At 38.1% G+C, this 25,067-nt stretch overlaps 3 protein-coding genes and 1 non-coding gene across 5 annotated transcripts; all 4 read left to right on the forward strand.

The window, feature by feature from the left end:
• The first annotated feature begins 463 nt into the window (after positions 1–463).
• On the forward strand, positions 464–535 carry trnap-cgg (transfer RNA proline (anticodon CGG)). Its single transcript has one exon. It is a non-coding gene; the product is annotated as a tRNA-Pro (tRNA).
• Positions 536–4,154: 3,619 nt separating this feature from the next.
• LOC130550782 (uncharacterized) lies at positions 4,155–5,190 on the forward strand. The gene is made up of 3 exons (XM_057328293.1): positions 4,155–4,243; positions 4,621–4,697; positions 4,805–5,190. The coding sequence occupies exons 1-3, from the start codon at positions 4,195–4,197 to the stop codon at positions 4,913–4,915; spliced, it is 237 nt and encodes a 78-aa protein (XP_057184276.1). The 5' UTR covers positions 4,155–4,194; the 3' UTR covers positions 4,916–5,190.
• Positions 5,191–10,422: 5,232 nt separating this feature from the next.
• nkain5 (sodium/potassium transporting ATPase interacting 5) lies at positions 10,423–16,922 on the forward strand. 2 transcript variants are annotated; one of them, XM_057328288.1, is made up of 6 exons: positions 10,423–10,984; positions 13,870–14,007; positions 14,129–14,209; positions 14,425–14,583; positions 14,730–14,790; positions 14,934–16,922. In XM_057328288.1, the coding sequence occupies exons 1-6, from the start codon at positions 10,931–10,933 to the stop codon at positions 14,945–14,947; spliced, it is 507 nt and encodes a 168-aa protein (XP_057184271.1). In that variant the 5' UTR covers positions 10,423–10,930; the 3' UTR covers positions 14,948–16,922. The 2 variants fall into 2 exon arrangements, with proteins under 2 accessions (XP_057184271.1, XP_057184270.1); XM_057328287.1 differs by having other exon boundaries at positions 10,435–10,984; positions 14,386–14,583.
• Positions 16,923–17,808: 886 nt separating this feature from the next.
• On the forward strand, positions 17,809–24,548 carry ythdf1 (YTH N6-methyladenosine RNA binding protein F1). The gene is made up of 6 exons (XM_057328286.1): positions 17,809–18,407; positions 19,013–19,037; positions 19,690–19,769; positions 20,107–21,744; positions 22,836–22,880; positions 23,031–24,548. Exons 1-6 carry the CDS (start codon positions 18,381–18,383, stop codon positions 23,055–23,057), a joined length of 1,842 nt encoding a protein of 613 aa, XP_057184269.1. The 5' UTR covers positions 17,809–18,380; the 3' UTR covers positions 23,058–24,548.
• The last annotated feature ends 519 nt before the right edge of the window (positions 24,549–25,067 follow it).

Raw genomic sequence — 25,067 nt, forward strand, 5'->3', positions numbered from 1 at the left:
TGTGGAATCTTAAGTGACAACTCGATTGTCTTTGGACGTGAAGCTCCTGCATCACGTTGATCTGAGTAAAAGCAATGCACATACCATATGGGAGACTCTTGTCATGTGTGTCGAGGTGCCACAGCGAGGAGCAACACCGGACCCTGATGGCGTTTTGTGACTGAACATATGAGCAGAAATCAACACTAAGACCTTTTTCTGCAGCGGTGAGCCTCGACAGGTAGCATAGGGAGGGCTAAGACGCACGAAGGCGTGAAGGAGGCTCCAAAAGCCACTGACGTGGAGAATGCGAGCATCGGTCCTGCTACCTCTCGCATGCTAAGTGAGCGCTCTACCATTTGAGCTAATTCCCCAGCATTGTCTGCGAAAGACGCGCGTTGCCTCGGCTCAATGAAACGGGGAACACAGGCGGTGGAAATACCTTTCCCACGGGACTGGACATCACAATAGCGCCACACCGCTCGGCTCGTTGGTCTAGGGGTATGATTCTCGCTTCGGGTGCGAGAGGTCCCGGGTTCAAATCCCGGACGAGCCCTGCTTTAGGCCTTCCACTTAATGGTACGACACTCAAAGAGCGCTATGGCAATCCAGAACGTGAAAGCTGGAGACCCGTGATAACGCCAAGGTCGCGGGTTCGATCCCCGTATGGGCCGTTGACTTTTCTCTTGTATCCTGTCCATCGCTCATGGCTACTGCGCCTGGGGTCCTTCGTAGAAAGGCCTGCGAATCGACGTGGCCGAAATAGCTCAGTTGGGAGAGCATTAAGACTGAAGATCTAAAGATCCCGGGTTTCGGCAAGCGTACCTGTTGTATGTCCATGGCTTTGCTCTCGTTAGACCGAGCGGCCTTTTCCCGTTGATCTGGCGGGTCGGCAACCACTCGACATGGTGTAATGGTTAGCACTCTGCGTTTACTTGCTGGTTAGCCCCATTTACTTGCTGTAACTGTTCATATACCTTCGGAGAGACTGCCTCGATTAAGGCTACACATCGAACCAGGCTCCTGCGGAGGACCGGTCACGATCATGTAGACCGATTGGCTACCCCTTCATTCATAAGATCGTCAAAGATCGTTCGCCTTCGGATCAGTTCGGAAGCGGGGGCAGGGCGCCCTCGACATTCTCTTGTGCTCTGATTGGTCAAATGTTGAAAATGTTGAACTTCCACTCTGCGATTGGCTGCAAATGCTGAAGCGCTCAGCCCGATTGGCTGCGAATGTTGAAGCGCTCCCACGCGATTGGCTGTGAGTTCGCAGTCTCCTCTGGAGGCGTGGGTTCGAATTCCAATTCTGACATTGCTTTTCACAACCTGGAGTCTCCAGGTGCTCACGTGCTTGCCTTTACATGGAAACGGTCGTTCGCTGATTTCTGGCAGACAGTGTAAGGCACAGGTGTCAAACCCAGTTCCTGGAGAGCCAGTGTCCAGCAGAGTCTTGCTCCAACCTCAGCTGCCTTGAAGTTGCTAGTAGTCCTCTGAAGGGCTTGTTTAGCAGGATCAGGTGTGTTCCATCAGGCGTGAGCGTGCATTCTGTCTGCCCCGTACTCCTTTGCCTACTGTCGGTTTGCATTCTTCTTGTGCTGTTTTCCTGTGCATGGGTATTCGGAAACCGCAGTCAGGCAATGCCAGTGGTGACTACGGATCAGAAGATCTAACCTCAGGGTCGTGGGTTCGAGCCCCACGTTGGGCATGTTGTAGCCTTCTGTTCTTGGTGCTCTCCGAAAACAGCCGCTATATTGGCGTGCTGCGACGTATGTGGTTATGACTCTGCAAAGCTCTGCTGTTTCTTTCCAAGTCAAACCAATTCCGAGAAACGAATTCCACGTCTTGTTCTGCTGCCGTCCCTCGCCGGCCTGCCACCTCTGTCTGTCTCTGTGGCACTGCCTGAGGACGGAGAGCCTGTCTAATATCAACAAATCTCTGCATTTCCATCTTTTCCATTTTATGACAGCCAATCAGTTTTCACCATTTCCATCTTTTCCATTTTATGACAGCCAATCAGTTTTCACCATTTCCATCTTTTCCATTTTATGACAGCCAATCACCGTGGCCCTTTTCCAAAATTATCTCTTTGCCGGGGCATGCGCAGTAAGTCCGCCTCCCATCGCTCACAGCGAGTTATTTTATTATACTTTTGTGAGTTACTTTGAGAAAAAAGCTGCCTTTAAATCCGTCTTTGAATTTAGCGACTTGGGAGTTGAATCCACCAATGTAAGATTCCTCTTTTAAATTAACTAGCTAGCTAAAAATATGAAAAACTCTATAGCAGTTAACATTTAATAGTTTTTAAAATAAAAAAAATCATTGTTTTATGTAAGATATCGGTTTTACTTAGTCTGCTAGCTAGCTAGCTATGAATGAATGAATGGAGCTAGCTAAAACGTATTTTTGACAGAGAGAAACAAATGGTTTACATTGTTATATTTAGTATAACATTGGATTAACGTTGGAGCAATGCCTAATATTGTGTTCACTTTCAACACCCAAAATGAATGAGTTTTGTGTTGTATTCAGGTGTGTTGTATAAAAAAGTTTGTATTTTAACAGGAAAAAACCTTAATATTTTACTGTATTTTTTTCTTTTTTTTTAATTGTATACAAATTTTATTAAAATTACAGACAATTATCTGTTAATTAATAAACCAAATATTATTTTACGTGTTAAGACAGTAATGACAAATTACATGTTTTTCTTGTTTTTGTAGAGAAAAAATACTGTAATATTTATACAGTATTTTTACTGCTTTCTTAAAGACCGAGTCTGAACAACTAAAATAATACAATATATAAGTAACTTTGGACCTGTTCTTTAAAAAAATCCACATTGAACAGTCCTGATATTGTTTAGGTGACACACTGAGGTGGTGTACTCTCATTTTAAAGTGGAATGAGTATGTGCAATCGGACAGTTTTCTTTAAATTATGATCTGAAGTTATAGAAATAATAGTACATATAGGCTATTTTGAAGTACTGTACATTAAAAAATCCACATTGAACAGTCCTGATATTGTTTGTGTGACACACTGAGGTGGGATAAGAGTGTTGTAAAAAATATAAAAACTGCCTAGCAGTTTAAAAACAGCGTAAAAAAGCCTAGCAACCACCTAGCAACATAACTGTCAATCTTTCCCGTTTGGCCTGGGTTAAAGACTTCAATTGTAGTGCAATTGAGGTTCTTTTTTCAATACCACACATCGTTTTATGGGTAAAATTATATATAAATATATTTAATTTTCTAAATGCATTTGTATTTTAATTAATTCACAATCGACAGACTGAAACCACGTTCGAAATAGATCGCTTTATTTTGAAATCCAAAAAGCCACTTTTACCGTAATGCGCAGTACTTGCGCACATAACAAAACCGAGTGAGGGCTAGTTTGACTGTCGTTTTCGAAGTGGCGGCTGGCTTGACCGCAGTAGATAACTGCAAAGGATCTAACACCGGGTCGCCCCTCATCCAATCCCCCACAGACACATGTGCATCTGTGATGGCACAGAATGTGTTCAAGGGGTGGATGCGGATAAAGCATTTTGACAATGCTAAAGATTCTGATTAACATTCACCAAAGGGTTACACCAAATACTAACCCAATAGCCATGCATATACTCAAAAAATTTAATTTCAATATATCACATTTATACCCGCATGACAATTACATCCTGGGAAGTAAGCCTTATGGTAAAATGAATCAGGTCAAAATGTATGGAAAGTTACAAATATAGTAAATACGTTGCATTACAGTAAAAATAACACATTTACTGAAATGTCATACCTTACAAGTAATAGCTGTTGTGTTGGGAAAGACAATGCGACAAAAAAAATTGGTATGAACTCTATATTTTGTTACTAATAATTACATATCAATATAACACCACACATACAGAAAATACCTACAAAAAAGAAGAACTGTCCATAAAAAAACGAAGTGGGTGGACATAGAGTGGAGAGGAGGAGTTATGCCGCATCCAGTCCAGCAGGATTCCAATAACTGTGGGGTCATTGTCATCTTGGTATGTGAAGTGTTGTACATTGTATTGTATTTGGGAATGCTGCCCTATGTTGAAGTCTGACACAGTTCACATGATGGTTTTAAAATTGTTTTGTTTAGATGGCAAGAGAAATAATGAGTTATAATGAGTGAAATAATGTTTCCAGCTGTTCCAGATTTACATTTTGGAACATCCAAAGGGGAAATGGCCCATGAACGGAAAATGATGGCTCTACAGATATTGGAAGCATCAGGTTTGTAAAGCATGTGTTTGTCTGTTGTGTGGAGTAATACCAAATAAAAAGCAGCTTTGCAGATTTGACTTAAGTCAAAATTCATATAGGCCTACACAATGCGGAAGTCGTAGAGTGAAACAGTAGTAGATATTTTTATAAATATAAATATTTTGTTAAATATATATATATTTTTTATGTTTGATTTTAGATAATACACTATTTTTAATCCTATTTTAAAGGGTGCATTTAATATTACATGAATATCAAACTGTGTGTTGTTTATTGCAAAACAACTGGAAATAATGCAGTCTTTGCAGTATGTAATATTGATAGGCATAAGACATAAACTTTAATTTTTGCTGCCAACTTTCTGTTCTGTTCTGTTTATACTTTAGTGTTCGATGAGGCCAATAACTGTGCCATGTGTTCACTGGCAAAGCCTGCTGGATCTGTGCGTCCAGTGATAAATTGGGTGATTTTTTTGTTCACTAATGAAAGGCAAATAAAAAAAGTAAAAAAATTACACTCCAGCAATTTCAATTTAGCTGTTCATGCTATTTCCACCTTCATACTCTCTAGATCCAATGTGACATGTGCAAGAGGTGGTACCACGAATGCTGCCTGGGCATGTCCAAAGCTAAGCTGACACAGGCCAGAGCTAACATGTGGAACTGCGTTGTGTGCTCTTAAATCCATTAGTTTGCATTACTTCTGTTTTTATTTAAAAATGTGCATATTTGAAATTGTTCTTTTTCTTTTAAATTATTGCATATAGCTCCAGTGTGTGTTCTTGTAAAAAAATATTTTTATTTCAAAATTTTAATATTTGAATTTTTTATTTTTCATTTAAACTATTGTATATAGTTCCACTTTGTGTTTTTGTATAGACAATCTTGTAAATTTTGCAGAAATTGTAAATATTTTTAATATCATTCCAACAAATAAAAACAAAGTAGCAGTAATCTAAGATAATTCATTTTAGATAAAAGTTGGAGTTCACAATTTTCTTCATGAGCCGTTACATTTTTTACAGAGTTAAGATTTCAGTCCTAAAAAGAGGGGTAATAAGCACAGGAGCGAATATGAATGTGATAAAATAATTGGTTCTAGATGGAATCTTTGGACAGCGTTAGGGATTTGTACACAGTACAGATTTCAGGAGTTCATAGTTATGAGGCACCAAGGCTACAAAAAAGTTTTTATTACATGCAATGGTTTTGTACTAAAATAAAGCGAAAAACATAAGTGCCAAAAAAACATCTTATGCACATGAAGAAATGTGCACATGTAAGATACAGTAAAGATCAGTATTACACCAGCCATTCACAGACACATAGTCAATAAGAACATAAGACAATAATAGAACATTATTTTATGTCAAATTGAACAAATGGAAATCAAGTTACATTCCAGTGTCTCAATTATATTGAACAAGCTACCTTCTAAATTTGAGAACATGAAGACGATGTAGTACAACCTCTGCCAGCTTCACTGCTCTGGGCATGTTATGACTGAAATAGAGAAACATTTTAAATATGACAGAAAACAAAGCACACATCCTTAATTACTTTTATTTTGTAAATCTATATCAGACTATATCGACGTTGAGTATGTGACAGTTCTAATATATGGGTGAGAGAAGGTTTATGATCAATCTATTGGTATGTTCTCTGGTAACAGTGACTTTCTTAAAGACCGAGTCTGAACAACTAAGAATAATACAATCTATAATAAGGTAACTTTGGACCTGTTCTTTAAAAAATCCACATTGAACAGTCCTGATATTGTTTGTGTGACACACTGAGGTGGTGTACTCTCATTTTAAAGTGGAATGAGTCTGTGCAATCGGACAGTTTTCTTTAAATTATGATCTGAAGTTATAGATATAATAGTACATATAGGCAATTTTGAAGTACTGTACATTAAAAAATCCACATTGAACAGTCCTGATATTGTTTAGGTGACACACTGAGGTGGTGTACTCTCATTTTAAAGTGGAATGAGTCTGTGCAATCGGACAGTTTTCTTTAAATTATGATCTGAAGTTATAGATATAATAGTACATATAGGCAATTTTGAAGTACTGTACATTAAAAAATCCACATTGAACATTCCTGATATTGTTTGTGTGACACACTGAGGTGGTGTACTCTCATTTTAAAGTGGAATGAGTCTGTGCAATCGGACAGTTTTCTTTAAATTATGATCTGAAGTTATAGATATAATAGTACATATAGGCAATTTTGAAGTACTGTACATTAAAAAATCCACATTGAACATTCCTGATATTGTTTGTGTGACACACTGAGGTGGTGTACTCTCATTTTAAAGTGGAATGAGTCTGTGCAATCGGACAGTTTTCTTTAAATTATGATCTGAAGTTATAGATATAATAGTACATATAGGCAATTTTGAAGTACTGTACATTAAAAAATCCACATTGAACATTCCTGATATTGTTTGTGTGACACACTGAGGTGGTGTACTCTCATTTTAAAGTGGAATGAGTCTGTGCAATCGGACAGTTTTCTTTAAATTATGATCTGAAGTTATAGATATAATAGTACATATAGGCAATTTTGAAGTACTGTACATTAAAAAATCCACATTGAACATTCCTGATATTGTTTGTGTGACACACTGAGGTGGTGTACTCTCATTTTAAAGTGGAATGAGTCTGTGCAATCGGACAGTTTTCTTTAAATTATGATCTGAAGTTATAGATATAATAGTACATATAGGCAATTTTGAAGTACTGTACATTAAAAAATCCACATTGAACAGTCCTGATATTGTTTAGGTGACCACTCAGGTGGTCCACTCTCATTTTAAAGTGGAATGAGTCTGTGCAATCGGATAGTTTTCTTTAAATTATGATCTGAAGTTAAAGAAATAATAGTACATATAGGCTATTTTGAAGTTCTTTATATTAAAAAATCCACATTGAACAGTCCTGATATTGTTTAGGTGACACACTGAGGTGGTCTTCTCTCATTTTAAAGTGGAATGAGTTTGTGCAATCGGACAGTTTTCTTTAAATTATGATCTGAAGTTATAGAAATAATAATACATATAGGCCATTTTGAAGTTCTGTACATTAAAAAATCCACATTGAACAGTCCTGATATTGTTTTGTGTGACACACCTGAGGTGGTCTACTCTCATTTTAAAGTGGAATGAGTCTGTGCAATCGGACAGTTTTCTTTAAATTATGATCTGAAGTTATAGAAATAATAGTACATATAGGCTATTTTGAAGTACTGTACATTAAAAATCCACATTGAACAGTCCTGATATTGTTTGTGTGACACACTGAGGTGGTCTACTCTCATTTTAAAGTGGAATGAGTCTGTGCAATCGGAGAGTTTTCTTTAAATTATGATCTTAAGTTAAAGAAATAATAGGCCATTTTGAAGTTCTGTACATTAAAAAATCCACATTGAACAGTCCTGATATTGTTTGTGAACGAGTAGTGTAACTCTCTTTTAAGTGGATGAGTCGGTGCAATGACGTTTTCTTTTAAATTAAATGACTAGTTTAATATATTATATAAATAGGTCAATTTTTGAAGTCTCGTACTAAAAAATCACATGAACATTCCTATATTGGGTAGGACACACCTGAGTGTGTCTCTCATTTTAAAGTGGAACGAGTCTTTCTTTAAATTATGATCTGAAGATAAAGAAATAATAATACATATAGGCTATTTTGAAGTTCTGTACATTAAAAAATCCACATTGAACAGTCCTGATATTGTTTGTGTGACACGCTGAGGTGGTGTACTCTCATGTTAAAGTGGAATGAGTCTGTGCAATCAGATAGTTTTCTTTAAATTATGATCTGAAGTTATAGAAATAATTGTACATATAGGCTATTTTGAAGTTCTGTACATTAAAAAATCCACATTGAACAGTCCTGATATTGTTTGTGTGACACACTGAGGTGGTGTACTCTCATTTTTAAAGTGGAAGGAGTCTGTCGTCGCTTTTAAATTGATTGATCTTGAAGATAAAGATATAATATAGTACACGTATAGGCTATCTATTTTGAAAGTTCAATGTACATTTAATAAATCCCGCATTGAACAGTCCTTGAATATTGGTTTGTGTGACACGCACTGAGGTGGTCTAGCTCTCCAATTTAAAGTGGAATGTGAGGTCTGTGCAAATCAGATAGTTTTCTCTATTTAGGTATGAAGTCTCAAGATAATAATGATACATATTACATATAGGCTCCATTTTGAAAGTTTATGTACATTAAAAAATTAATCAATGAACAATTCCTGATATTGGTGTTGTGTGACACACTGAGGTGGTGTACTCTCATTTTAAAGTGGAATGAGTCTGTGCAATCAGACAGTTTTCTTTAAATTATGATCTGAAGTTATAGAAATAATAATACGTATAGGCTATTTTGAAGTAATGTACATTAAAAAATCCACATTGAACAGTCCTGATATTGTTTGTGTGACACACTGAGGTGGTCTACTCTCAAGTTAAAGTGGAATGAGTCTGTGCAATCGGACAGTTTTCTTTAAATTATGATCTGAAGATAAAGAAATAATAGTACATATAGGCCATTTTGAAGTTCTGTACATTAAAAAATCCACATTGAACAGTCCTGATATTGTCTGTGACACACTGAGGTGGTGTACTCTCATTTTAAAGTGGAATGAGTCTGTGCAATCGGACAGTTTTCTTTTAATTATAATCTGAAGTTATAGAAATAATAGTACATATAGGCCATTTTGAAGTTCTGTACATTAAAAAATCCACATTGAACAGTCCTGATATTGTTTGTGTGACACGCTGAGGTGGTGTACTCTCATGTTAAAGTGGAATGAGTCTGTGCAATCAGATAGTTTTCTTTAAATTATGATCTGAAGTTATAGAAATAATTGTACATATAGGCTATTTTGAAGTTCTGTACATTAAAAAATCCACATTGAACAGTCCTGATATTGTTTGTGTGACACACTGAGGTGGTGTACTCTCATTTTAAAGTGGAATGAGTCTGTGCAATCAGACAGTTTTCTTTAAATTATGATCTGAAGTTATAGAAATAATAATACGTATAGGCTATTTTGAAGTAATGTACATTAAAAAATCCACATTGAACAGTCCTGATATTGTTTGTGTGACACACTGAGGTGGTCTACTCTCATTTTAAAGTGGAATGAGTCTGTGCAATCGGACAGTTTTCTTTAAATTATGATCTGAAGTTATAGAAATAATAGGCTATTTTAAAGTACTGTACATTAAAAAATCCACATTGAACAGTCCTGATATTGTTTGTNATCCCCTCTCCCTCTGTTTCTTGCCCGTCATCAACCTCTCCTCAGACGTTAGGGTGAATCAGGCTCTGAATATGTTTGGCCCATATACAGTATAAGAGGGACAATATTCTTGTTTTTTTTTAGTGCAATTCCCACCTAAACAGCTTTCATAAGCTTTTACTGTTTGACAGAGCCCACTAACGTAATTGTTGTTTTGACTTGTGCATTTTTAGGCAGTTTCCTGCTTTTTTCAATTCTAGTAGTGACCATTCAAGAGGCAAAGGCAAAAGACGGTTTGTTTCACAGCCAACACACGGTTCCACGTATCAAAACAACCGAACTACAGATTTATGTTTTATCTGAACCCGCTGCTTCAAACACGCCCAAATTAACACCAACTGGTTCAGAGGAGCTTGTGCTCGCACATGCCGGACTTGGCAAGAGGCTTGTCACTTTTACAGAGTCTGCTAAACATGATGAGGTAAGATGATGTAGTGTTTCTTAAACAAGCGTGCTGCACATGTGCAATTTATAAAAAAAACTGAAGATTGTACCCACAGATAATAAAGCAGTATCACATGGTCCAATTCTATACTTTGGCTCTGACCTGAACACTTCAAGCAATAGTAATGTTTTAAAAGTAATGTAATGTTTTCTTACTGAATAATTCGGTGTATTAAACATATATTTTGAGTAAATTATCATTTATTAAGACCCACTAGTCATTTACAAAAATATTGAACAAATAATAATTATTGTACAATTATCATATGTTCATTAGATTTTTGATCTGTTGGAGGAAGAGTTTCCGAAGTTAAAAAGTCTGAAGAGAAGCTGGATGTTTTACAAAGCCACGTGACACACTGAGGTAGTGTACTCTCATTTTAAAGTGGAATGAGTCTGTGCAATCGGACAGTTTTCTTTAAATTATGATCTGAAGTTATAGATATAATAGGCAATTTTGAAGTACTGTACATTAAAAAATCCACATTGAACAGTCCTGATATTGTTTAGGTGACACACTGAGGTGGTATAAGAGTGTTGTAAAAAATATAAAAACTGCCTAGCAGTTTAAAAACATCTTAAAAAAGCCTAGCAACCACCTAGCAACATAACTGTCAATCTTTCCCATTTGGCCTGGGTTAAAGACTTCAATTGTAGTGCAATTGAGGTTCTTTTTTCAATACCATACATCGTTTTATGGGTAAAATTATATATACATATATTTAATTTTCTAAATGCATTTGTATTTTAATTAATTCACAATCGACAGACTGAAACCACGTTCGAAATAGATCGCTTTATTTTGAAATCCAAAAAGCCGCTTTTACCGTAATGCGCAGTACTTGCGCACATAACAAAACCGAGTGAGGGCTAGTTTGACTGTCGTTTCCGAAGTGGCGGCTGGCTTGACCGCAGTGAATCTGGAGATGGGGTGCTGCACGGGGAGGTGTATGTTCATATTCTTCTGCGCAGTTCAGCTGGTAAGACAAGACCGTGCTTTATAGAAATGTTCAAAAACAATCATCTTTTAGTCGCTGTACTTTTGTAACCCATTGATTTCATCTGTCGGTTATAGAAATGCTGTTTGTGAATTTTTCCTGTATTTGTATATTAACTTAAAGATGATTTTCTAAATACTTATCTCACTTTAAGATATTACTTCTAACATTTAAGGCATTAAATGGTCTTGCGCCTCCATATCTGTCTGATCTACTCTGCTCCTACTCTCCTGCCCGGACCCTCAGATCATCTGAGCTTGGTCTTTTGTCCATTCCTCGTTTTCGGCTGTCCACTGTAGGTGGTAGGTCATTTAGTGTTAATGCTCCTAAATGATGGAATTCGCTACCCCTTACACTTCATAATATATCATCCTTGCCTACCTTCAAGACACAGCTAAAAATGTATCTTTTCAATATGTATTTTGGATAATGTGGCTATTTGTGGCCTTATGTGTTTGTAATGTGGATGTGGATGTGCAAATGTATGTATAGCACTATGTGAAGTGACCTTGAGCTATGGAAAGGCGCTATATAAATAAAACTTCTTCTTCTTCTAAATATGACGTCTCCGAAGTCCGTTATGTTTGCATGCGTTCGCCCTGGAGTATTTTTATTAGTTTCTCATTTGGATTCAGGTTTTGCGCATGTGAGAGGAATTAACCTTAAATGCACGTATAGTCCCTAACTGTATGTTTATTTCAGACATTGCTGTGTATGACAGGACACTAGAACACCTTTGTGTATTATGTTGGTCGTCTTTGTTAGTTACCGTTGCCAGAAGATGCACCTACTAATTTGTACTTACGCATAAATGTAAATGTTTTCTATTACTTTGTTATTTTGATGTTGGCACAACATATGAACTCCTACATCATTGTCACTGACGTAAAATTACAACCTAAAATCATGTATATAACATTTGCGTCATAAAACTGAGAACATTTTTGTATATTTGCAAGTGTTTTCTGCATTTTTTTATTCTTATCAACTCTGTATTGTGTGTGTTCATCTTCATCACTCTTCATTGATTGCTCGTGGTCTTCCAGTGGTGTGAGGCCATTTTCTCCTCTCACATAAGTGTTAGTAATTGGTTTGTAATTGTTGTGTTATCTCAGTTCAATAGTTGCACTGGTGTCCTCCACAGGAGGAAACCCTCTTGCAATGAACTCCAACAGAGTATGACCTGCATGCTTTTATTCTGCTTAACCTTAAAGGGACAGGTCACCCAAAAATGAAAATTCTGTCATGATTTACTCACCCTCAAGTTTTTCCAAACCTGTATGAATATATCTTTGTTCTGATGAACACAAAGAAAGATATTTGGAAGAATGTAACTGTCTCTCTGGGGCATCATTGACGACCATATAGGGAAAAATTTTGGATATATTTTTTGTTCTGTTTAATACAGAAGATATTTCGAGGAATTTAGAAAAGCAAAAAGTTCTAGAGCACCTATGAATACCAATTTTTTTCTACTGTTTTAGTCAAAGATGCCCCAGAAATGTCAGTTGCTAACATTGTTCCAAATATCTTTCTTTGTGTTTAACCAAACAAAGATAGCCTATTTATACAGGTTTGGAACAACTAAGACAGAATTTTCATTTTTGGGTGAACAATCCCTTTAATGGGTTTGTAACTGTAGCCAAGCTCAGCTTTCTTTGGGTAAATATCATTTTGATTTGTTTGACTCTTCGCTCATGTATCTTTTTTAATATTGATCTAGTATGACATCACATGACTTTATAATCTCAATGGATTTCATTAATTTATCCATGACCTTTTACCGTCATCTAATAAATGATGAAGATTCAGTGAGACAGGGCAGAACAGAGGCATGCTGTTATTAGTCATCACAGTCCTGCATGTTTGATTTTTGGTTGGCTTAAACAAAATATAGATAAAGTGCTTAATTGGTTTAACCAGTTGCACTGACTGCTTCACACATGTCATTTTTAAAAAAGATACTGCATGGAGCATGTCTAACACCATGTAATATTTGGCTGTCACCCTTGATGTAGCCTATGGCAACAGGTTCTGCACTGTTGCTGCGCGTATATGCAGTTTAATCATTTAAATAGTTTAAAATTATGTTAGATTTACCCATACAGATGTTATTACAGACCTTAAGCTGAATATGCATTACTGACATTACTGAGATATTGCAAAAATCATCTATGTCGATAAAACATCTCTCAGTGTTATTTTTATATTTGGTTATTATAGACAGCTCATTCAAAAATCAAAAGCATGGTGACTGATGGAGATGTTTTGTGAATGGTTAATTTGAAGTGGAACCTCTTGGAACAGCTGGTAGAAAGCAGTGGTGTGGGATACAGAGAAAGAAGGGGGTTGGATAGTAGGGGGATGGGTGGTTAGTGGCAGAGAGAGGGTTTATGACTGCTGCAGTAAAGCTTTATAAGAGAGAGCAGAGCAGCATCCCCCACAGGCAGTGCCTCCCGTCTGAATCATACATCCCTTCACCAAGCCTCTGACCGCCATGGAGAGCTCTCATCTCTTCCTTTCTCCCTCACTTGTCTCCCTCCCCATTTTCTTGTTCTCTATCTCTCGCGCTCTATTTTTCTGTCACAAGCTTTGTACCCCATTGGCTCTGTTGCCCTGGCAACCGTGAGCTGTGTGGAAAAACAGAGGTGGGGGTTTCGAGTGTTTCGCTGGGAAAAAGCAATGGGGTCTTCATCATTATTGTGATTGAGCCAGCATGGTTTATCTGTGGAAAGCAGGGAAAATAAGGAGTGTTTTTTTTTTTTGCTTTTTGGTCATAGATGCAAAGTAGCTGGTGATTTTATTGTGTTAACAACATGCAGAGAGCTCATTTATCTTTTTCTTTCACTCTGTCTTTCTCTCTTTAGATCGCTGCTGTGGAGAGACAGGTGTTTGATTTTCTAGGTTACCAGTGGGCACCCATCCTTTTCAACTTCCTGCAAGTCATTGTGGTGATATTGGGTTTGTTTGGGACAGTCCATTATAAGCCCAGATACATTATTTTGGTGTGTATATGCCATAATTTTTTTTCATAATGAAGGTTATATACACAAATAAATATCGTTTTTGTTGTTACTAGAAATAATGTCATTACATCATATTTTATTCTTCCTTTTTATTTTTTAGTATATAGTCTGGACTGTGTTTTGGGTGACCTGGAACATCTTTATCTGTTGCCTTTATCTAGACATCGGTGGCCTCTCTAAGGTAAAGAGTCCCGATAAATAGGGCTACTTATGTAGGTCAGTCTGGTGCTATACTAAGATCACGTACATTCATGGCATTTTTATAATTAAATATAATCTATGATCATTTTCTTTATTACAGAAATACTTCAGTCATGATGTACAGTTTCATGGCATTTCTGTTGTGTGCTTTCGTAGGACAGTGATTTTATGTCATTGGGGCTTTCCTCTCACCAGACATGGTGGAAAGACAAGAGCCTGGGCTGCAAGAATAGAAACATCCCAAACACTAGGTGGCAGCATCTCAACAGTCCTGCTCAAGTCTCTGAGCTGGGGTGCATACTAGAGTATCAATACATTGAGGTCCTGCATAGCGCCCTTCAGTTGTTCCTTTCTGTAAGTCAGTTCTTTCAAATGACACCTAAACCGGAAAAAGCTATTATAAATATGTTAATATGTTTTTATACACCATACAGAAATTCAGGCACACATGGGTTGTATATGATGTTACTCAATCTGTTGCTTTGTTTGTATTTGCGTAGGCGTTGGGATTTGTTTTTGCCTGCTACATCGTCAGCATCTTCAATGAAGACGAAGACACATGTTTGTAGAATATTTATTTTTTCTACTTTTATGACTTATGAGAAAGGAAAACACCTTTCTCAATTGATATTTAAAGGTGCACTAAACATATATTGTTTAAGAGTATGTTTCTAAATTTGTATCTGTATTGTGTTTCTTTTCAGATTTGTATAAATGAAACGGTCCAGCTTTTAACAACATTCCCAGAGAAGGAAATTTTCAAGAAAGGTCACCCTTTCTCAACAAACAAAGCACACCAGACATATTCCATTAACAGTACTTCAGACAACAATTATAAACAGTAAATATAGTATTCCACCACAAAAAAGGACAAATAAGCATGAGTTCATCTCTATTCCAATAAGATCTTGATGAAATCTGAAGAACCATTCAGAATTCAGAACTGCAGAATTCTATGAAAAGCATGTTAAATCTTTTGAATGGTGCTAAGAGTAGGCCTACTACAATTTTATTGGTATAGCTGAAAGCAGATTAAATGAGCAAAATATTAAACACACAATCTATGCAGAGGACATAACATGTGTAAAACTTATGAATAGAGCTTGTTAATCGACTTTGTTGCGCCATCTTGGGAGGATGGCTGCTAGTGCGTTCAATGCAGTGTTTTGTTTCTCTCGTTTGATTAGGAAATATAACTATGGTAGGTCAGTCTTGCTGTGTTAAAAACTGCAATATGCAATTGGTCAGTCGTGGCCTAATGGTTAGAGAGTCGGACTCGTGACCAGAAGGTCGCTGGTTTGATTCTCAGGCGGGTAACGACTGAGGTGCCCTTGAGCAAGGCACCTTACCCCTACTTGCTCCCCGGCGCTGCAGTGATAGCTGCCCACTGCTCTGGGTGTACGTGTATTCACCACTTGCTGTGCGTGTGTTCACTACTCTCTGGATGGGTTAATTGCAGAGGTCACATTTCGGGTATGGGCAGTGTTGGGTAAGTTACTCTGAAAAAGTAATTAGTTACTAATTACATATTCAATAGTGTAATTAGATTACTGTACAAATTACTCCAAAAAGTATTTAGTTACTAATTACTTTCTATATCCTATATCAACCTTGATTAGTTAAGTGATTCAAGGATAGACATGAAATAGCTCTTTTAATTCATTAAAATAAATAATATTAAATTACATAAAGTACAATTATTAACTTACCAAAGTATTACAAATGTGAGAATTATACATTAAAGCACAGATTTTAAAGTTAGACTTTGAATTTTGATGTCAATTCCACTATTGCACACACATATATTACACAAAGTATTTAGTTTAATTACATCAAAAGTAACTGTAATTAAATTACAGAAAAAATAAGAGTAATCCCTTACTTTACTTTTTCAAGGTAAAGTAATTAAATTACAGTAACTAATTACTTAGTAACTAGTTACACCCAACACTGGGTATGGGTCACCATACCTGACAAATAGGTCACTTTCAATTCTTCACTTTCAATAGCATTACGCATAGTCGTTCACGAAAAGCCCATGGTTCTTTCACTTTCGATTTCTCCATATATCAAACAAAACAAGTAACGGTACATATCAAAACAATAATAGCAGTGGAGTATTATCCTCCCAAGATGGCGGCGCCACCGCAACATAGGGCGTGACGTCAGCTTCACATTTTCTATAAGGGTGTTCTCATTCTTCACAGTTCAGTGGAGTTCAGAATGAAATAAGTAAATGTCATGTAGCCTACTCAGTTCTGTTATCTGCAATACAACATATACCAGAGCCATATTTGTGTAAGAGAAAGAAACGGCAGTGAGAATGTCTCCATGTCTTGGTCTGTTCTCCCAAAGAAAAATGTAACACAAAACCAAACCTCATTTTGTGAGTGTAAATATTTCAGCATAATGTTTGGCCATATCATATCTTGTTCTATACTTAATTTCACTTTAGTTATGACATGCCAAAATATATATTTTTTTTTTATTAAAATTTTATTTGAACACTATTTAGCAGGATTACGAAAAACGGCATTTTGTAAATTTCTGGTTTTGAAGGTAATCGAGGAAATTCCCAAATTGTCCTCGCGTTGTAGTGACACCTAGTGCACACATTAATAAACTGCAAGCGTTTGTGTTTACGTGTGCCCAGACTAATGATTTTGATCAATAAACATGCCTCGATTATTGTGTATGACTGTATGCAGTAAATGTGTTTCTGTGGGACCAAATGCTTTTTTAGATATAGGCAAACAAAAATCCTATACCACACCTGCCATTCTTTCAACACTGAAAATGCAAATAAGGTAACATGATTTACAACAAAAAATGATGAACATTTTCAACACACATTGCCAGTTGCCCAAGCAAAACTTTACAGTGTTTGAAGAAAAAGACTACCAGTTATGTCATCAGGCTTAAGTTTCCCATGCGATGTCTAAAGACATTAGATCACACCTTTGTATTAAATTGATTCCTTAAAAAGAATGCAGAACATATTCATTAAAATGCGACGTTCTTCATCCAGTTCCTAGCTATTTCTGTATTATCCGTTTAATCGGATAATATTGGTTTAATCTGCAATAAAAAAACTTCACGTGGGGTACTGAGTTGCAGTGTTGGGTGTAACTAGTTACTAAGTAATTAGTTACTGTAATTTAACTACTTTTCCTTTAAAAAGTAAAGTAAGGGATTACTCTTATTTGTTTTGTAATTAAATTACAGTTACTTCTGATGTAACTGAATTAAATACTGTGTAATGTATACAATAGTGGAATTGACATTAAAATTCAAAATCTAACTTTAAAATGCATGCACCAATGTATCTTTCTCACATTTGTTATACAAGTCAGTTAATAATTGTACTTTATGTAGTTTTATATGATTTATTTGAATGAATTAAGAGTCGTTTTATGTCTATCCTTGACTCACTTAACTAATCAAGGTTGATATAAGATATAGAAAGTAATTAGTAATAAGTAATAAGTATTTAATTACTTTTTGTAGAGAGTAATTTGTACAGTAATCTAATTACACTACTGAATGTGTAATTAGTAACTAGTAATTAATTACTTTTTCAGAGTAACTTACCCAACACTGCTGAGTTGTGACAGTGTCGAGAGATCCAGGAAGTACGATAATTGTCAATAAACGCCATCTGATGTAATATTTCAAGGATCAGTAGGAGGACGCATCTAGTTGAAGATCATAATTCTCGCTACTCTCAGGTTGATGAACTCCGCATGGCCACCCGGTCCATCCATGTGGCGTCAGTCCCCTCCACGCAGATCCCGGATGGAGCGGCCATTGGGCGGAAGTGAACAGAGGTGCACAATAACTGCGGCTGGGAGGAGGAAAAAACATATATACAGTTTTTAAAAAATTACACACACTGTGACAGCGTTGGATGACTTTCAAAAAAACGAAGAGCCTCTGATACAAACAGAAACATCCTGAGGCTGGACTTTTAGTGCCCTCGAGAGGACCTGATCGCCGGAATCAAGTCGTGGAACTTGCTGAAAAAAGCGCAGTTCAGCCCGCACGGAACCGAGAGGAACCCACGGGCTTCGGGTTACGCCGAGCACCCTCGCTGCTGCTTCGTTTTCTTTGCAAGACTCTTGCCGAATTTAAAGGGGCTCTCTTGATGAATTATGTCTACCACCAGTATTGACCCACAGGTAGGTTGGAGCGGTAGGGGCCGGTGGAGAGGCACGGCGTCGGTAAGGCCTTTAGGACGAGCAGGGAATGCGCGTCCAGCCTCCGCCGCTTCTGCGGAGACATTACGGGCATCTAACGTTACTTGCTTCACATAATCGCGATGGCTAACGAGTTAGCATTTTTTCAGTCGTTAAATTACATTGCGTTTCCTCAGTTAAAGCAACCATTCATGCTCGTAACACGACAGATCGCAAAATGCGCTCTGCTCCAGTGTGCCAACTGAATTCAACTTAATTTCATGCAGAATCTTTCCCGTTAGCTTTCGAGAGTTGTAACCAATCGTGGGCAGATATTCGTTCTCGACAAAATCTTTAGCTAACGTGTAATGACTAAACAAATGTCTTTTTAAGCAGTCGGTTCTATTTAATATGCGAGGGACCTTTGATGCGCATTGATTTATTTGTGATACTCTGGAGGAGTCGATATCGCACTTTTAGAATCATTAATTATCTCACGGTTTTACTTTTATTAGGAACTAAGAGTTCCTGTCTGTATAAATAAATCAAACAAGTTAACATGTTGTCTTGTTTTTCTTTGCATCTCTAATCGCCGACTGAATGGGAAGACATCCAAAGGGCAAGACGCTAAAGGTAAGTTTGCTTGCAAAGACACTTGTTAGTTGTGTCCCTCTGTATTGCATATATTTATAAAGACTTGGAAATAAATTGTTCTGCTGTGTTTGTCTGAGGATGCACAACCCATTAAGGCTAATTTTAATATATATTCCATTACCAAAGGGAGAGTTTTTTCCATATCCTGTTGCTAGTATAATTTGGCCATTCATTCTTTATGCCTTGTATGAAGTCAAGTCTAGGTTGCTGTGGTGTTGGTCATATATCATCCATATGTTATGTGAGCTATACAAGTATTTCTATCAATCACCTGATGAGGCCATACCTCTTCCTGTAGCACATGAGTGCGACTTGGCTTTTTGTAGCATAAACCATTGCATCTGTGAATGAGTCCCAAGTTTTTAGACTGTTCATTTATGATTTTGTGACTGTATATATTGTAGCATTGTTGTAGTCAGACATCACATGTGGTGCATGACTCACAAAAAATGACATAGACATTACTGTAATCATGCATTATTCAGTGCAGTTCTTCTGATAAAGTTGAATGATGTATTTTTGCATTGGTTTGTTGATGCCTTTCAAGCAACGTAGGAAGCCATTGGCTGTAGCATGTTTGTTGTCAGATCGAAATCTAATCCTAATGTTCAAACATGTTTCTTTATTTTAGTGCAAAATGGCTCTCTTCATCAGAAGGAAACAGTCCACGATAATGATTTTGAACCATACCTCACTGGCCAGTCTAACCCGGTGAGAGATGTGTGACTGTTTTAGTTTTTTATGTGACTGTAACTCTTCAAAAAACACTTGGTACTTTTCCACAAGCTTGGTCCCTTTTGAAATGAAGTTGTGTTAATATGTTGATTACATTGTCGTGCTTAATCTACGGGTTAAAAAAATCTTTGTTTAATAAAAAAGGCTAAAAAACATATTTATTATAAAGTAAAATAATATTCTGTGTATCTATTACATGATATTTATTGAGAATTCAAATGAATAATTGAACATATTTTAAGTTGTCTTCGTGTTGCATATCTTATGAGTTTTGTCATTATTCTAACAATCATATTTCTGGTTATCCCCTCAGAATAACAGTTACCAATCCATGACCGACCCATACCTGTCTAGCTACTATGCCCCCTCCATAGGGTTCCCGTACCCCCTCAGTGAAGCTCCCTGGTCAACTGGTGGAGACCCACCAATCCCATACCTCGCTCCATATGCACCCCTCAGCAATGGAGACCATCATTTCATGCATGACACTGTGTTCGGACAGCCGGGTGGGCTGGGCAGTAGCATCTATCCCCACCGTTTTAACTTTTTCCCGGAGAACCCTGCATTTTCTGCCTGGGGAACCAGTGGCTCCCAGGGACAGCAGACTCAGAGTTCTGCATACGGGGGCAGTTACAGTTACCCGCCCAGTTCTTTAGGAGGCACCCTGGTGCCGGATGGGCAAACAGGCTTCCCCAGTGACACCCTGAACAAGGCACCAGGTATGAACAGTTTGGAGCAGGGCATGGTGGGGCTGAAGATTGGAGGCGATGTGACGGGAGGTGGTTCAGGAGTAAAAACGGTGGGGTCGGTGATCGGTGGAGGGCCAGTGGCGGTAGCCACGGGTAACGGTGGAACTCCTATAGGACTTCCACCCTCCAAACCTGCCTCCTGGGCTGCCATCGCTAGCAAACCAGCTAAGCCTCAGCAGATGAAAGTAAAGAGCAAGCCAGGGATGCCCATGGCAGGAGGCACCCTTCCCCCACCGCCTATTAAACATAACATGGACATTGGAACTTGGGATAACAAGGGGCCTGTGACTAAAGTGGCCTCCCCACTGCCCCCTCACCACCACCAGCAGCCACCCCTCCACTCCCAGGGTCACCTACCACCTCACCCGCATGGGCACCCACATGGGCTCCCACCACCTCAGCACCCAATTCCATCTGCTCAATCACTTGCACAGCAGATGGCAATGCAGGGCCCGCCCCCTCCACAGCCCTATCAGAACCACAACCCTGCTCCTCCCCCTCAAACCCGGTGGGTCGCCCCACGAAACCGTAACACCGGTTACGGTGGGGGTGGCAGCGTGGACAGCAGCGGCTCCTCAGGTGGCGGAGGGGTTGGGAACGGCGGGGGAGGTGGACCTCCAGGCTCCGGTACCATTGAGTCGCACCCGGTTCTGGAAAAGCTGCGTGCGGCGCACAGCTACAACCCCAAGGACTTCGATTGGAACCTGAAAAACGGGCGGGTGTTCATTATTAAGAGTTACTCGGAGGACGACATCCACCGCTCCATCAAGTACTCCATCTGGTGCAGCACGGAACACGGTAACAAACGGCTGGATTCTGCCTTTCGCACCATTAACGGCAAAGGTCCCGTCTATCTGCTGTTCAGCGTCAACGGCAGCGGACACTTCTGCGGCGTGGCAGAGATGCGCTCGCCCGTAGACTATGGCACCAGCGCCGGCGTTTGGGCGCAGGACAAGTGGAAGGGCAAATTCGATGTGGACTGGCTGTTTGTTAAAGACGTACCCAACAGCCAGCTCAGGCACATCCGCCTGGAGAACAATGACAACAAGCCAGTCACCAACTCCCGTGACACGCAGGAGGTGCCTCTGGAAAAAGCGAAGCAGGTGCTGAAGATCATCGCCACCTATAAACACACCACCTCCATCTTCGATGACTTCTCACACTACGAGAAACGGCAAGAGGAGGAAGAGGTGGTTAGAAAGGTAATGTTCAAAACATCTCTGTATATTCAGATGTCTCTTGGTTATCATTTTTAATAGCTGTGTGAAAGGTTGTGATTTTTTTATGCAGATTTTAGAGTGAAATGATGTATCTGTTGAAGAAATATAGTCCTGTTGATGCATTAGACCTGTTAGAATAGTGGTGAATTTTTGAGGTGTTTAAAGGGGTGATATGACACGGCTAAAATGAATAGTATAGTTTGTTTTGGATGTAATGCAATGTGTATACACGATTAAAGGTTAAAAAACGCTGTATTTTCCACATACCGTGCATGTTTGTATCTCTTCTGAAACGCGCATGATTTTTTACAAAGCTCATCGCTCTGAAAAGCGAGGTGTGCTATGATTGGCCAGTTAACCAGTGTGTAGTGATTGGTCGAATACTGCAAGCATGTGACGGAAATGTAAAGCCTCTTACCATACTTGGAACATCAGGTTCCAGAGCAATTGTACTGACAGGTACACTCACCCTACTTGCGTAAAAATTTTGGCGGTCGTAGTCAAATCATACCACAAACTGACGTAGATTTGTGGGGGTGTGGTTACACAAGGTGTTTCAGGCAGGTCTGGGTGAGCATTTGCTTTTAGATAGAAAGCATCTTTTGTTCCGACACTTTAATTTTTGCAATTTTACGTGTCTAATACATGCATGGGCAACTTATAACACACCAAAGACACAGAAAAACACGTATTTGCGCCATATGACCCCTTTAATTAAAGTTCTTTGAACAGCATGTGACGGTTGAGATATTTGTCTCTTTAACTTCAATAAAAGATTTAAATATGATGTCATAGATCAGTGCAGATGCTTCATTCAGAATGGTTGATGTGCTTTTGCTATGTTCTGATTCAGTTCAGATATTCTGTCTTTGATGTTTCATCTAGTGGTATTTTTTTATGCTGTGCTGCTTAAGTGTGGTCTTACCATCTTATTTTAGTTTACGGTGGAAGTATTAATTTTATTTATTTCAAATCAGAAGTTGTCTTTATTATTTGGTTAATGGGTGGTGGTGTAGTTTGAGCTGTGCTTAATTATTAACATTTGTATTTTTCTCTTTGATCTCCACTGACAGAACTTAGAGCCCGCTCCTCTGCAGAACCGATCCCGACTGGATCAAGTAAGCTATTTTAATTATTTTTTGTTTGTTTGTATGAAATTAAAAGACAGAGCTTGTACCTTACCATATTAAAGCTTTTCTGAATTTTGTGATGAATATAGTTTTGGTTCTGTCTACCACAAAGTAATCTCCTCTCATTCTCTTTTCCAGGAACGCCAAAACCGAAATAAACAATAGAAGGGTGCTCCTACAGCCGACAAGCAGTTGTTTTAGGACTGACCATTTGAAAATGAAATTTCAAGAGGACACAAGATGAAATTAAAAAAAATGAACAATCATTATGTTTTTCTATTTAATTCTGGTGACTTTAGCCAGTGTAAGACTCGAGCCTCAGTGCATCTGGCCTCACCTGCGGGGACTGAAGTCGATTAGCGCCTTTCAAAGTCGCGTCATTGTTTTGATTTTTCTTTCTCTTTTCTATCATTTGGTATTGTTTTCATACACCCCCTTTGACCAACCAATATCTGCACAAGTCCTGTTTTGTTTCTTCAGCCCCACCGGTCTCATTGCCCTTCAGAAATGGTTAGGTGAGTGGGTAGTGAATTTTGTGACACGTGTATGTATGTGTGTGTGTGTGTGTATCAGGGAAAGTTGATGGAGTGTATGTCGGTCGTGTCAGATGGACGGGAGGGGAATCTTCAGCATCAGTAACTGTAATGGGCCAGTTTTTTCTTTTTGTTGTCGTTGTGTAGATCCAGCGGGTGATTGAATCTATTTGTGGAGTGTTCTGCAACTGCGTAGAAGGGACAATGAAATGTGTCTTGACATGAGTTGATAATGTTATAAAAATACTATATTTTTGAATTATGTAACACTTGACTTTTTTGTTCAGTGATGAGCCACATGTGTCACACAGGTTCTGTACTTTTTGTTTTTCCTGCTTGGAGCCTTAACATTTTAAAGCTACGGTGTCATCGAAACCATTTAATAATGGCTGTTCTATACCTCAATTGAAACAGCGTTATCAGGGAGAAGACATCCCATGCATCTTTATCCAGGAGAAGTCAACATTGTCACTGGCTGGACTAAAAGTGAAAGTAAAGCTAATGTTTAAGGTTATTGTTCAGAGACCAGTGCTCAGACTCTGTTTCCATACTAAATGTTGAAAGAGCAGAAATGTAACTACTTACTGTTCCAGTCCCCGCCCAGCAGAGGTCGCTCTTTCTTTAAGCCAATCTGAGAGATGTAGCAATTCACTGCTTTTATTTGACATCACTTTCTGTTCTTTGTCCTATAACAGATTTCATTTTATCGCTTTTTTCCTCCCCCATGTCCTCAGTATATTGCTAAGCTTTAACGTAGGATCATATAATTATAATAATAACGGAGAACGCCTCAAACGTGTAACCTGAAAATTAATGTTACTGATTTACTGTTAAAAGAAAAAACAACAAAAAAAGAATATATGGTTTCTGTGCGTGATTTTTTAGGACCTGCTTGCTGGTTTGTGTGTGGGAGAGGAGGAGTGAGCTGTGTGAGGGTTTCAGATTTCTATACTCCTATAACAAAAGATTCATGAAATATATGAAATACTAAAAATATTTAAAAAAGAATTACAAGACAAACATTTAAGTCACCCCTGAAATGAATATGCATTGTATTGGAAGGTCACTATCACGTTCTTAGATTTGATCATGCTCATTATTAAAATAATATTATATGGTGTAATTGGTGTTTGAAAGTGTTTTTACTGCCTTGTTTGTATGTTGAGAGCTGTCTTTATTGTTAATTTACTAATTTTTTTGCACAAAAATGCCCTAAACTATGGTGGTGTTGTGCATCACCCACTGACCTACTCACTTCAGCAGAAAGTTTATATCTTTTTGGGATAGAAGCCAGATTTAAGACATGGGATAAACAACATCCTCTATTTCAAGAGGCTTTGGGAATATGTTTTTGTTAATTGTTTATTTCATAGATCTAAAAAAAATTGTAGAAATATTATTGTCTGTGAATATGTTCAAAATGCTCATTTGCTGGAAACTTGTAGAAGCCTAAAGGAGCAAATTATAACAAATGTGGAAATATTCTCCTCGGAATAATCACCAGTGCTTTATGAATGTTTCGTTTTTTGCCCTCAGTATTTTTTAAAAAATTGGTAACCAAATATTTTCTTTGTAATAACGTTTTTGTGGCTGTTTTATTGGTGTGTTGTTTTTAGAAAGAAACTGGAATTAGCACTTCGTC

This window comes from Triplophysa rosa, unplaced genomic scaffold, assembly GCF_024868665.1.
Source record: "Triplophysa rosa unplaced genomic scaffold, Trosa_1v2 scaffold429, whole genome shotgun sequence".
Classification (NCBI taxonomy): domain Eukaryota; kingdom Metazoa; phylum Chordata; class Actinopteri; order Cypriniformes; family Nemacheilidae; genus Triplophysa; species Triplophysa rosa.